This window comes from Macrosteles quadrilineatus, unplaced genomic scaffold (genome assembly GCF_028750875.1).
Source record: "Macrosteles quadrilineatus isolate MER2022 unplaced genomic scaffold, UCM_ALF_1.0 Scaffold_6__1_contigs__length_79288215, whole genome shotgun sequence".
Taxonomy (NCBI): domain Eukaryota; kingdom Metazoa; phylum Arthropoda; class Insecta; order Hemiptera; family Cicadellidae; genus Macrosteles; species Macrosteles quadrilineatus.
Genome location: NW_026542599.1, coordinates 71,197,613 through 71,212,702, shown reverse-complemented (window position 1 = coordinate 71,212,702; position 15,090 = coordinate 71,197,613). Strand labels below are relative to the sequence as shown.

At 34.7% G+C, this 15,090-nt stretch overlaps 2 protein-coding genes across 2 annotated transcripts in view; one reads left to right on the top strand and one right to left on the bottom strand.

Annotated features, from left to right (window-relative positions):
- The first annotated feature begins 2,500 nt into the window (after positions 1-2,500).
- LOC128996343 (ejaculatory bulb-specific protein 3-like) lies at positions 2,501-7,037 on the top strand. The gene is made up of 2 exons (XM_054421611.1): positions 2,501-2,697; positions 6,733-7,037. The coding sequence occupies exons 1-2, from the start codon at positions 2,508-2,510 to the stop codon at positions 6,927-6,929; spliced, it is 387 nt and encodes a 128-aa protein (XP_054277586.1). The 5' UTR covers positions 2,501-2,507; the 3' UTR covers positions 6,930-7,037.
- Positions 7,038-7,784: 747 nt separating this feature from the next.
- The window catches only part of LOC128997624 (peptidylprolyl isomerase domain and WD repeat-containing protein 1-like), a 14,845-nt gene continuing 7,539 nt past the window's right edge, over positions 7,785-15,090 (bottom strand). Inside the window, exons 3-10 of the mRNA XM_054423263.1 lie at positions 14,161-14,391; positions 13,441-13,559; positions 12,492-12,684; positions 11,739-11,875; positions 11,371-11,468; positions 10,758-10,943; positions 9,149-9,300; positions 7,785-8,242 (exon numbers count right to left, since the gene is read on the bottom strand). Of these exons, the coding sequence (XP_054279238.1) occupies positions 8,099-8,242; positions 9,149-9,300; positions 10,758-10,943; positions 11,371-11,468; positions 11,739-11,875; positions 12,492-12,684; positions 13,441-13,559; positions 14,161-14,391 (1,260 nt within the window). The 3' untranslated portion in view covers positions 7,785-8,098. The remainder of the gene's footprint in view (positions 8,243-9,148; positions 9,301-10,757; positions 10,944-11,370; positions 11,469-11,738; positions 11,876-12,491; positions 12,685-13,440; positions 13,560-14,160; positions 14,392-15,090) is intronic.

Sequence of the window (15,090 nt, the reverse complement as noted above, 5' to 3'; positions counted from 1 at the left end):
TCTTGATGGAGGATATGATTGTAATGTAACTGGAATGTAGGTCTTCTACCATTATTGGGACGATTTAGAGACGGCATTTTAATACTGGCCTTAATAAAACCATTGGACAGGCCTAGACAATTATCCATACCGTGGTTAAAAGTGTACTTCTATAAGTCCAGGTAATTAATTATTTACTTATTATTATATGGTTGTAACTGGACGTATGTATAGTCCGTGGCCTGGCAATCAAATAACAGTATTTATATAGGATAGGCTACTGTTATCAACATTTGAAATTACTGAATTGTTACCAAATTACTGTTTCACAAAATGCAGATTCCATTTTTAGCCGAGCCATTAAAATAAGGATTTGCCAAACAATTATTAATTGGCTATTACAGAATAGTATTTAATGATATACAACTTTTCACATTTCATATATTATATGTTAGTTTTGCTATGGTCAAAGGTCCAAATCCAAATGTTCTTTTCTTTTGGTCTGTATGTAGTAATTTGCTAGTATCATTGACTTTATATAAAGTCAATGCTAGAATACTGTAGATGGTTTGTTAAGACCATAATATGCAAGCATTTTTGAAATCGTTTCCCCGTTTAACCAACTATTCCAAAAAATAAAAAAATAATATGGTGCAACACAAATAAATAAACCGATCACCTACCTATAACCTACACTTTACCTTCCTAATCTAACCTTACTTCAAAACACTTAATGTAGTCACGAATACTCATAAACCCCGACCTACCTTCCCCACATGCCTAAATTAGATCAGTGTTCAATCTGCGTTTTATTAATAAGTGTAATAACTTACTGTATCGTCGATGTAATTCAACATAATATAACCTAACCTGTGAGGTATTATCGGATTAAATATCGATTTCGATGCGGTTCGATATATCGCTTATTAAATCCTTATTTCTAACATTGACTGTTTCTAATCAGCTGGCAACACAAATAGGTGCCCAAGAATAAGTAGTCACTGCAATATGCTCCGCGCATTGAGAAAGTAGTTCCGTCTATTTTCGCAATTTGTAGTGAATTCCGCGCCTTAAAAAATGTTTTAACGGTATTTTCTTGTTTATTAAGATCATAGAAATGATTTAAAAACGTGTAAAAGAAAAGTCTAGAAAGTTCAGAAATACCTTATGATTCTCTTGTTTACATTTTTCTTGTAAACAAAAAACTGTCATATGGCTACTTTAGTCCCATAAGCCTAATGTTAAAAATTGGAAATTTTAAGTTCGTTTTAAATTGCATTAGCATTATCTAATTGAAATTTGTTTGTTTAAAAACCATCTCACTATTAGTCTAAGTAATTTTGTTAAGTTTGGCTTAAATGCGTTCAGCCGTTATTGAGTGATGTTTCTCTATTTGTTGCATTGAAGTTGATCCCAAAGAGCTTCGCTCGCTTCGCTCGCTCCGCTCAATAATGAATACCCCCGCCGCAGTTAACCTGCAGACTAAGCGAATTTGAATTTGTCTGATTGGATATTAAGTACAATATTTCCATGAACTAGTAGAACTAATTAATTTAGCAATTACTATTGCTGCAGCAAGGAAGGGGAAAGGTGTGCTTTTTATCAAATGTAATAGTTGTCTATAGGATCAAAATGAAAAAGTAATCGTTTTAGGGTCTAGATGTTATTGAGCGGAGCGAGCGAAGCCCTTAAACTACACCCCTGCTTTTGTTTTTCAAATACTCCTGAACGGTTGAAGCAATTCGCACGAAACTTAGCACAATCATAACCAACCGTGGGAAGGTATATATCTGAAATGGTACAAATTGGACTACAGGGCTTTTCCCTACGTGAATTCAAACTTTTAGAGGTTTAACATGGGCCTTATGGGTTAATTGGTCACCACGACAGCATTTGCAAGATAACAATACAAAGTTAAACAAAATAATCAAAACATATGGTTATCAACAAATAATCTAAGCTAGCACACTCATACAGAACAAAATGGAAGAGCAATGGATTGATACAGTTGAGCACAATTTAATAAAAAATGAATAACTAGGCTATTGCACCATCGACGTAGATACTGCAAATATCCATTCAATTTTTGTGAACCAAACATACCATTGAATTTGGATACTGCAAGGAGACATTTAATTTATGAGAACCAAATGAACCATTCACTTTGAATATAATACAACTAGATATGTCATTTTACGTAAAACAGATATCACCAACATTGGAAAAGTGATATACTTGCTCCGCTCAATAATTCAAGCAGACAACTGCATTGTACCTAGTTATGAAACCTAACCAATAGCGTATTCCTTGTTGGAAATTTTCTTAAACGAACCGAGCGCGAAACCTCCTAACATGAAGGTGACAAAATACACTAAATCGAAATGTCACTCTTACTCAATCAACCTTCTCAAACAGAGAAGGAAACAAATTAATCTAATTGATTGAGCTTTTCCTGAAAACACCGCAAGGACGCCTGTCTAGTATATAAAGTAGTGATTGTCTTATGCAGCATCACTCATCAGTTGACCATGGCTTCCACCAGTGTCTTGTGCCTCCTGGCTGTGTTGGTGACTGTGGCGACCGCCGCCGAGAAGTACACCACCAAGTACGACAGTGTGAACGTCGACCAGATCATCGGCAACAACCGTCTGTTCTCCAACTACATCAAGTGTCTGCTGGACCAGGGCGGCTGCACTCCTGAGGCGGAGGAGCTTAAGAGTAAGTGGATGTTTGAATTCGATCATTTATCACAGTAAAATCACCATCAGTGTCAATAAAGTACCAAAATTTCACTCAGACGCTAGTTCAATACAATTAAACTTAAAACTCAGTTTCTGAGTGGTTTCTAAAAAATTAAATTACATTCCATGTAAATGTTGTCGTTTAATTAAAAATTATACCTCTTACGAGAAATTCTCCCACTTTTTAAAAATTTTGGAACCGATTCACTTTAAACATAATTCATTGACAAAATCGTTAGAGTTTGTTGTAAAATTTTAATTTTATCATAATCTAACACCATTGACAGTAATTTTGGAGTAAGTAGACATCCCATCTACATAGACCAGAGTTAAAGACAGTTGTTGTATGAAACTAACATATTTGAATGAGCTACTGCAACATATATAATTATTTTCTCTTATTTTTCGACTCTAATAATCTATGTAGCCTAATCTAAAATATGTGAGATTTGACTATCATTGTAAGTAGACATCCAATTTCGATGTTACGTTTGTAGCCAGTTTTTTTTTTTTTTTATTTTTTTTTTTATTTTTTTTTTATTTTTTTATAAAATCAACGTTACTGAATTGGGCTACAGACGGAGAGCTCTGGCCGATTACCTATTCTGTTGAACGCGCCTAAAATGTTTACCTAACCAAACTTCTATGTAAACCATAATATATTTTAAGTCACATCATAGTTTCAAAACTAAAGAATAGGCCTAATTAAGTTTTTGAAAGTGCATTTGCTAATAATTTTTAACTTAATTTGCTTTCGCAGCCAAAAAGGATGTGACAACGTTCATGCTTTCGCTGGTTGTTTAGATTTATATTTTAGTAGGTTTGGTTTGACAAAAAATATTTGCTTTTCTCGCCACCTTTTTTTAAGATGGTAATAATAGCATTTTGATATTTACTTTAATAACTATCATAATTTGCATACTGTACATTTAAAATTCTTTTTGTCTATGATTTAACTAAAACATAAATCTGAAACGACTAAAATGCTAGACGTAACAACCTCAGTAAAATATAACATATGTGATAGTCCAAAACTACGTTTCTCAGCTGTAAAATGTAATAGTTAATTGTTGCCAACTTACACAGACAAACAGTTTATTCATCCAAAACAAACAAACTCTTCTGAATCTATCAATTATCAATGATTATTGTAAACATGTTTATTGACTTAGTAGTAATTAATTGACTGTTATTGTTGTTTAACTTGTTTGTTGTTCCACCAAGGATTTCACTCTCATTTCAAGAAATATAGGCTAATCAAATTTTAATGAAAAAACTATTTTAGGAATAAGTAAACTGTTATGGTACTGAGTTACTGCGTTGTCAATTATTTGTTTCTTAAGCTCCTTTTATCATTTAAATAATTAATACATGCGTTTCTGTAGTTTAACTTGTTAGATTCGAATTATGTAATTGAGGTTAAATGGGATACTAACATTTTACTTCATTGAATTTCGGATTACACTTTTTTTATTTACACGAAAAACGAAGAAACTGTAACTTACATTAATTGTCTATCTAACTAGCTCCTTGGACGATTTTAGTTTATTCACTAGTAGAAGTGGTTGAATTTTTAGGTTAAATCTAACAATAAAGTAAAAAAAAGTTGTAAACAATCACTTTCAGTTCAACAAACCATATCAAACCAAACCAGGAAGCTTTCATATTACTTAAAACTGCTTAGTGATTGTAATGTTTAAATCATTAACACGTAAACAAGGTGATTAGGACGTGTGGATGCAAGTATGGACTTGATTCTTGGTAGTTGTAACTTAGGGCCTTGGGAAACCGGTTTGTATCTGCCAGCTGTTAAACTAATCACCAATGACAAGTGACAAATGACTTGTCGGAACTACAAGTACCTTGCTTGTCTTGTCAGTTCAAACGATGCTTGTGTTTTAGAACTGACCTTTGGTTTGCATCTTTGACTACTGATTTGGTTAAAATTGTTGTCAATTTTGAATAAAAATTTAAATTTATTTTTTTATTGAGATTGCTTCGTTAATCACTAATTTATGACAAATTGGGTTATAGCTTCTGTTATGCCCCATCAACTCGGCAACAAAGAATAAATACCTCCGCAGCAAACCTGCAGACTAAGCAAATTTCTATTTGCCTGATTGCATTTAGGCCTGCACTAAAATGCCTCCTTAAAAATATCACATCACATTTATTCCCTATTTAAATAGAATTGGTTTAACTAGTACTTAGGTTTGCTGCAACATGTAGAGTAAAAAAAGTGTTTCTTTGTTGTAAAATGTTAATAGTTTAGTAAGAAATTAATGTATTTTCCAAATTTGATCTAGATATATCCATAAACAAGCAAACTACAACAGTTTATTTATTCTCTATAAGAATAACATGGGAATTTTAAATTTAAATTTTTTGGAATTTTCTCCGTAACCATTAGGTGCATAATAACGCTTTGATATATTAAATTATTTGTTTTTTAAGCCGAACGTTTTATACGTTTATAGCGAATTTGATCAAAATTAGATTATTTTTGCTAGAGTTATCGTTCTAATGGACACACACTCACACATATAAGCTTTTATAGTGATGGATTTTACCGATTTTTTAGATATACACAGAAAATGCCTTTAGAAAGTCAATGCAATACCCGCAATACATAAACGTGTTGTTGCGTTTCGTTTACGAAGGCATTCTTAGATTTTTTATAATCTCACCTCGAAAAAGTTTTGGAACAAAGTCAATCTCGCTCTAACAAGATTTTTTAATCTTGCAAGTTTCTCAAACATTTGAGACCCGTCCATCATTGGAACTAGGCCTGATTACTTTCTGTCCCTTTACAATATGTAGTATAGGGAAAGTATTGTTTTCATCAACATTAACAAGTTGAAATACAGGGTGATTGATATAAGTGTGCCAGCCGTTTTATTCGAAAACTATAAGAGATATCAAAAAAAGTTAAATGGTAAGTGCCTTGGATTTTTTATTAAAAAAAATATAGTCAAGTCAAAAAAATTATTTTAGCCGCCATTTTTCCAATATGGCCGCCAACTTTGATTTTCTAATGGAACACCCTGTATTTTATGATGTATTCTGGTAGAAAAGGTAATTTTAAGACAATTTTATTCTTGTAATTTTTTTCATAAACCTAACCGTTTTAAAGATAATAATGGTTAAAGTTTTGAAAATTCTGCATGAGAAAGAGTTTCGAAGCAAGCATGCCAGCTGTTTTGCTCAAAAACCATTCAAAATTTCACAACTTAAACCATTATTATCTTTGAAACGGTTAGGTTTATGAAAAAAATCACTAGAATAAAATTGTCTTAAAATTACCTTTTCTACCAGAATACATCATAAAATACAGGGTGTTCCGTAAGAAAAATCAAAGTTGGCGGCCATATTGGAAAAATGGCGGCTAAAATAATTTTTTTGACTTGGCTATAATTTTTTTAATAAAAAATCCAAGGCACTTACCGTTTAACTTTTTTTTGTATCTCTTATAGTTTTCGAATAAAACGGCTGGCACACTTATATCAATCACCATGTATATAGTAAAAAAAGTTTTTGGAGTGATGTCTTTATGTGTACAGAGCTACTGATCACAACTATGGTCCGATTTTGATGAAATTTGGTAAGTGGGTACCAGCCCATAATATCTCCAGGTATTTTAAATTTTGGGTTTTCACAAAAACGACTCATACAATTTTGATTACAATTTATTATGTTGACTAAAAAAACGCTACAACCTCCATTGCTGTAAAAATGAGGGTTCAAAAGATATTGCACATTTTTAAAATTTTTCCTATGAAATTTCAGTTACTCCCACCCACCACTTACCTGTTATAAGGATTGTTGACAAGCCAATGGGAGAAAGTATGCATCAGATTGTGATAACGTTAATTTTTTTGTCAAAATATGTGCAGCAATTCTGTTTTGTGTACCAACATAAAGAACTTTAGCACCGCAATATATTGAAAACAATTTTCGGTGCACAACAAAAATCATTTTGCTTCTGTCTCAATTTCACTTTATCCTTGTCCAGGTCACATCAGGGATGCGTTGGAGACAGGCTGCAAGAAGTGTTCCCAGAAGCAGCGAGAGGGAGCTGACAAAGTCTTCAGACACCTGATCAAGAACAAGCCCAAGGAGTTTGACGCTCTGGAGAAGAAGTACGACCCTAAGGGCAGCTTCAGGGCACGTTACCAAGCCGAGGCCAACAAGAGAGGACTTAAGATCTAGAACTTCAAGACTGTATTTTAACTATTATATTTGTTATTTGTTACCATTTTTATTGATTTTCAGTTAAATAAATGAGATAAAGCATCAAAACTAAATCTTTTCTTTCTAGACTGACTTTTTTGCCCGTGTCAGAGTCTAAGAATCGAGTGACTTTGGATGTTAAAAAAGGACCAATGGCTTTGAAATTCCGTTTTTCATTTGCCTTTTACTGTGTTGCTTTTGAAAAGTAGGATGTCTATGATTCTTGACGGTTTTATCTTGTTCTTCTCAGGCAATAAGGACCTTTCCAATCAAAAATATTCATGATTTTGATTATTATTATTTGCTAGACAAGTTAAGGTACAATTCTGTCTGTACTCATTTTAAACCCAAAATCCTAACCAACAATTACCTAAACAGGCGGTCCAATCTCCTCAATTTTTTTCACAAATGCTGGGAATAAATCTATCCCTCGTACGAATTTGTCTGACCATTAAGGGCTGGAGGAGGAAAGGGGCCAAGTCACTGTATCAAAATTTTCATGAGAGAAAATAACCCCTTGTTCCCTCTTGGCAAGTATTTACAAAACATTATTTTTTAATTAGTTGACCCATTTTTCGCACAAACTATACCATATGATAGTTCTCATCATGAGCTACAACAAACAATGTATAACTCTGTTTTTATATTTTTATGTGCCTTGATCCCTTTTGCCCCCTCGGTCCTTCAAACCCATTATATTTTTAAAGCCCTCTGATTAAAAGCATCCGAGTCCAGTTTCTAACCATCAAAGAGGAAAGGTTATAAATGAAAATAACAGTTTAAAATTCATACAAAATATATTTACAAGTATTTACAAATACTTTGTATGCTAATCAACAGTAGGCTATTTGACAGCTAATATGATGGCTGATTCATTCCCTTTGATAATATTTTGTATTAGATAATTGGTTTTGCCATATCTTAGAAATGGAGGAATTACTCATTTCAAATTATTTAAGGTGTTTCACCTTCTTACTGTTTCCTAACACTTCCCCCAAATGCCCTAACTGTTTGCACATTGATTACAAATGTCATATTGGCAGTTTTAGTTTTCTGAAAAGTTTCCTGAAATTGTAACAAATGCAAGATCCGTCTAGCAACTGAGACATAGTGGCAACTTTTTTTTCAGTAAGAGCCATTGTTTTGTTTCATTTAACGGATATGCTAATGATGGAGATATCATCGTAGGGTTTGTCAGTCTTGGCATTAGTCTTGGCGTTGCTGATGTTCTGTACAACCTCCATTCCTTTCACTACACGACCAAACACTGTATGTTTGTTGTCGAGCCACGGCTAGAACAGATAAATTTTGGTTAAAAAGTTTGTTACAAGAATAAGTCCATTGTTAGGATAAATTGTATAACTTAAGTCTATAGATACCTACTATTCTTGTTTGTTTAAGTATTTTTTGATTGTTTTAATTGGTTGTCACTTATAGCTCGGTTAGCATTCTTGTCAATAGTTCGACATATCAAGAGAATAATGTACACTAACACAATCGTAATAGATTGAAACACTTACTAAACTGCTGATTGTTTCCATAAGCAAAATTTAAAACAAGTTAGACGTCGTTTTGAGAGGTTATCCTTACTTGGAAAGTACTTTTGTTTTGTAACTTACTTTGCTTGTTGGTGCAACATGACAAAAAATATAGTTCATTGCAAAAGCAAAATAGTAATGCAATATGCTACATTTCATTTCATTACAGATTGTTGTTCCGTTAACATTTTTTTTACCATTTTTGGTCAAATTTCCAGTAGATCCAATAGATATTTATGAATGAGCAGTATTGTAGTGGAATAAAGACTTTGGCTTAGAATATAGTATCTTTTTAAAGAGTTAGGAGTTTTGGGTTGGCTATTCAGGTTGTTGGTGACCTGTCAACCAAAGAAGGACTGTTTATGAGCTAAATATCTCCTAATACCTTTAATCTTTGACTCTTGATTCAACTAGACATTCCATTACCATGTTGGCATTGCCAATCAGAGAATCAAATTAACATAGTTAAATTGAACCTTCAACAGTGTGTGCTAATGTGAAATACTGATTTCTTTTAAATACAACAACATTTTAACCACTTCATACTGCTAACAGCTGATCAATGTGCAATCAGCTGTGGAGTGTCTACAACAGTATCTAAAAGTGAATGCTTGGATATCATGGGAGCATGGACGGACTACAGACAAAACTACTACTCACCGTAGGTATGACAGTAATGAAGAACTGGCTGCCGTTAGTGTTCGGCCCAGCATTGGCCATGCTGACTGTGTACGGCCGATCATGCCTCAGGTTGGGTCGTAACTCGTCTTCAAACTCTCCGCCCCATATACTCTCTCCGCCTGCTCCCGTACCTGACATACAATAAGCATATTACTAGCATCTTCAATTTGTCAGTACGACTCAACACAAATCATTAGAAAGATAAATCTGTACTTTACAGCTGTTCGCAAGAGTACCAAACTTCATTCTATGGGTTCGTTCATGTCAGGCTGCGATTAGTGATACACATACAAGTTATAATTTTACCAATGCGTAGATAATACAGACATGCTTTCTAATGGGCCTGTTTACGTCGGATCTGCGCTGTTATTCATTCTTAGATCCCGCCCATCGATAAGAGCAGGTATAATATCTCAGTCCTTTTTCTGAGCTAGTCTTGAGGCTCCAAACATGAATCTTGACAGTTTAATATCACACGATTTATGGGATCTGAGATCACCATTATGCGAAAAGTGTAATACAAATCACCACGATAGATCTGTGTTAGACAAGTTGTGAGGTAAAATTGCTCAAATATTGATCACAATTATTGATAGGGTGTGCATAATATTAAATATTCTCATTTTTTTACATTTTAATAAATGATCCTTACTGCAATCGATGCTAAAATGAAATATTCTTCTTCAGAATCACTCTTCACAAACTCGTTTTTAACACAACAAGAATTCACAAATCAAAATTCGGTGTGACTGTTACGGCTCAGGCATGAACAGACGATAGAAGAATAGCGCTACTCCCAACTAGCCTCTCTGCTCTCATCATTGCTACGATCGTTTATTGTAGCTCCGACATGAGTACTACAATAAAACCATTATACACAGAGTAGACTTCCCATCCGATGTAACAATTTTAAGCCAAGAAAATAGAAGTCTGGACCATCTCACCAGAAGGTACTAGTGTATTGGATTAAATATTAATCGACATCCATGCAAACAGCTGATTGATTTATCACTTGACACAGAATATTGTGAGTTGGTAGACCATCTCAACAGATTGCACCATGTGTTTTGGCTCCAAATTATTACATGCAATGGGAAGTCTACTCTGTGTATAGTCAATGGCAAAATCAAACCCTAACTGAACCAGTTCTGGCCAATGCTTTACATTCACTAAAGCCACATCGACTTCTGAGTGCGACCATGTCACACATAGAGAAACTTAAATGACGTTTTGGCCTCGTTATAGCCTCAGAGCAGTTCACTGGAACAGTTGTCTGCTCTACTCAATCTATGAAGCACTTGTACCATAGACAAAAAGAATTAAATATAGACTGTCAGCCGTGCTGCGGTTACCATGGTTACCATAGGTTTTGGCGCACACCGTTGGAAGCTCCGTGGAGTTACGTAGCGTGTGGACGCCGTAAATACATGGCGCTCCAAGCGGTGTGCACCAGAACCTATGGTAACTGTAGCACAGCTGACGGTCTATATTTAATTTTTTTTGTCTATGCTTGTACTCAGAAGACCCCGTTTAATGTTAGTGTTAGTGACTATAGAAGCGTTATCTCCTACGTTTTACGTTTACGTACCAGTGGGATCTCCGGTCTGAATCATGAAGCCTTTGATGACTCTATGGAAGATGTGTCCGTTGTAGTAGCCGTTCTTGCTGTGCACACAGAAGTTCTCTACGGCCCGAGGACACTCCTTGAACAGACTGATGTGGATATCTCCCAACGACGTGTGTACGATCGCACTGTCGTACAGCCTCTGGATACCTGCAATAAGTAATGCATAGTCATTTTGTACCACTATTTTGTTATTTCTCTAGGTTTTAGCTTGGAATCGCTTTCCACATTACTTCACACTAAACCTAGGGTTTGCGGCATTATCATTTAGATAAAACCCATTGGTGAATCCTTTTTCATTAATATGAATTAATGGAATTGGCCGGATTTGAACCTGGGACCTCGAGAACTGAAGTTTCGCGCTGTACTACTAGACCAGCTCGCTTCCCATGCTTTGTATGATAGAAGAGGTTTGAATAAAGGATTTGAGCCCTATTTGACAAGATTGAGCGTAGCGGTAGGATAGGTCGCTTCTCAATGCTTACCTTGGATATTTTAACCTCAACTGCGTGCCACTTATAGTCTAATATATTACGTGGCATTACACAGGTCACAAACCAAGAAAATGGTAACTTACTTGACGCTTCTGTGGCAGAAATGATGTCTTCTTTTGAAGGTTTCTCGTTGAAGACGTCTCGGTCAGCTTCAGCACTCTTCGTGTCTTCAGGTTCCCTCCTAGAAAGTAGAAGAATACTCAAATAAGTAAATAAAGTTGTCAAAAGGAAAAAAAAAAAATTATAACTGATCAAATAGATTGAAAATTAGCTGTTGGACAGCATTCAAAGCAGTTTATTCAGATTGTTCTACTCAACAAAGCAACGCTTCTGCGTACAGTTAAACTACATAACAGATAAATTAAAAGATATTAAATATTAAATTCGGCTTGTAGAAATAAAAATCATGACTGAATAAAGGGATAATCTGAGTTGAGGCGGAGTGTGTTACCTGGTGAACATGTAGAATCTGTTCTTTTTGAAGGCGGTGCAGAAAATGGTAGGATCAGGATTGAGCGAATCCAAAGTAGGGTTTTCAGACGCTTCCAACTCAACAGTTACAGCAGCTTTGGACTTCTTTGGCTTTCCCTGTACAAAAAAATTACTGAATTTCCCGCATCCCTATAAGCTAAAGCTATTACCGTAGGTCTCGTGGTAAGACCTAGATCCGTGACAAAATAAATCTTTTGTTTTTATACCCTTAGAGCCCAAAAACATCAGTCTGAAAAATTCCTATACATTTTTAAATTTGGAACAAAACAAATGCATGAATCTGAATTTGTTCGAACGAGTTCACTAACCAGTATGATTGAATGAGAACTTGATTTTATGGGGTATAAATTAGATTTTCCCATCTGTGACTCACAAAACAAAACATTTTTCAATTTCTTTCCATGCCATTTTGGTTTTGCTTTTGGTTTTGGTGAAAATTGAAACAAAAAATTGTATGTTATTTTTATGGAAGAATAAATAAAATGTTTTATTTTTTTTGTCTATGGATAGTTATGTGAATTTTAAACAAAGCTACTATTTTAAAAACACACTTTATTACCATCCCTGTAACAGTAACCCCAAGAACTTGTTAAACCTAATGTTATTTAAATAGATTGAATTGAAAATCCAAGTAGACAAACAGAAATTCTACAGATTTGCTCCGGTAGAGCAACTGTTTGAATTGTAAAGGCAAACTGATAACTGTGATTACCTGGAACAAAGAAATCTTGAGAATTCTAAGGTTCTCCGGCTTGCCCAGGAATCGGACACATCTGTTTGTATACCAATTGACCACTTTGACTCCCAGCATGGTGGGGTAGAGTAACAGGTAGCCGCTCTCGTCAAACATCAGATTGCTGAGTCTTAGACTGTCAGACTTGTCTAGGTCTCTCTCAACAGCCATCCTGTTGAGACAAGATTAAAAAATTAGACTTTAGAGGTCTGAGACTATCTTATCCTTGCATTTGCCTGTCATCATAGGCCTGTGCTTAGGAACGTATCCAGAAAAAACAAGGGGTGAGCCGGTACAGTACAAGGGTGAAGCTACCTTGGGCCCGAAGTCTATGGCACTACCGGATGAGCCACCGACACACCCACTTTTTACCCTAAAAGGGTTCTCCTAGATCTAGCAAATTTGGCTGTGTTTTTGGTAGCGACTCTTAACACAACATTTAGGTACATAATTTTTCTAGCTTCTGAATTCAGCAGGGTCTGTATTGCAAATATTAAGGTACTAAAACATTCACTTGCCATTGTAAAACTGTGTAAAAGTTTCCTATGGAAATGTTTTTACATAGTTTTTAATTAGTTTTTGTCAGTTAATACTGCAAAATTCCACAATTTTCTCATCCAAAAACCTGGCAATCCATATTTCTCAGGGAATCTGGAAATAATCTTCATGTAAGTTCCAGAGAATCCTATAGTTGTATGACACTAAGAGACCCTGGTGGCAAAACTACATCACTCAATAGGTGCACTAGTTACATAGTACATTTTCCTTTGCCGTTTGAACCTACAACGATACTTGCAGACATTAAGACCAAGACATTTGAGTCACAAGTACCTAGTGACCAGAGCGCTAGTCAGTATGGCCATCAGCATCAAGCATAACCATAATTTTTTGTAAGTAAGCCAAAATGTAAACATGACAAGCGATTTACCTTCTTCCGAACTCCATGTTCGGTAGTTGTTGTTTTTTCTGCTGCAGCTCGGAAAACCTTTGTAGTGATTCGTCAAACACTCGAGTCAGCTTTCCCGTGAGGAAGTTGAATACTCTAACCTGTAAAGTTTTAACCTGAATTATTACAGTTTTATTCTTGGATAGTAATGTCTAGAATGAAGTTTTAGCTAATACCTACAAATAAGAACTGTCCAGAATTTGTTTTTTTGTAATTGGTATTAGGTTTACAACATTTGGATGTTTATCCATATTTTTTCATCATTATTAGTTCAATACACAAAAATTATTTGGGAGGAAATTAAAAGTATCTCCCTTTGATGGGACAGTAAACAATTTTAACTATAGTATTCATAATGTTTTCTTAGAATTTTTGAATTTTGTGAACCCCTTTTTGGCTTCTTGAACTTATTTTTTTGCAAACTTGCCCATCCAAGTGATCATTAGACTTTTAGAGAAATTTGTAACAAACCTATTAGACCGAGGAGAAAGTTGATAAGTCGGTATGTATACAACTTTCAGAGGATAGTATCAGAAAACGTGGACAGCAAGATATGAATCATGAACGACTTTACTGCCTTAATTTTTGGGTAATTTCATACAGAAGAAGTTTCAAACAAAAACAAACAAAATACAGCCCAACCATTCAAGATTATATTTACCTTACAGTAGAACTAACAAAGCTTTCAGATATAAACTTTACCTTACGATCAAAAGACATAGTGGCGAATTTTGTTCCGTCAGGTGAAAAACACAATCCAAAAGGAATGGTTTTGTGTTTTACAAACTCAAAAAGATCGGTGTCCAGTTTTGATTCGAATTTGGCACATTTTGGAAACTTGTAGTCTTGTCTGACTCCGCCCCAATACTCTAGGATGCCAGCCGAGTCTACGGAGACTGACACATCAAACACTGGGTTGTACTGCAACAGAAAAAACAATTACAGTAGAACTTCAACAAAAATATCTCATGAGGATTATCAAATAATAGCCTACTAGTTATCAAGGCTCACTTCTTATTGAGGATTGCAATAGCATGTGATAATACAAATTCAAGGGTATTTGAAAATGACACTTGTTATTTATGGTGACTTGTTATCGAAGGTCTTCTTATCTAAATGGTTTATCTGGCTTCGTTTGGAACCTTATTGGGGTTGTCTTCTTATTGAGGTTCCACTAAGTGAAAAAAGCTGATCGAGTCTGCAATAATCACAGCCACCGCTATAGTATTATCCTTTATGACTAATAATGTATCAAAAGTCAAAACCTTATTTCAATTCTCAAACTACTTTAACTTTGTATAAGTTTCTGTTTCAAGATTCTATTGGTGGGTTTTGGGATTAAAAACATTGAAATAGAGTTTTATTTAAATTTAAAACTTTGCTCTTTTTTAGGTTTAAAGTAAATTTGCCACATACTCATATTATAATCGGGAGACCAATTTCTTTCAGTTTTAATTGCGTAGTAAACATTTTTTTACTACCTCAATTTTTTTTGGGCCCTAACCTCAACCAGGCAAGCAAATAGGTTTCATATTTCTGTTATTTGAGATTCAAATTTTCTGGTTTTGTTCATTAATATGGCTAAAGCGGTACTACAAGCCATCTACATAATACGGTACCTACATAAGACAT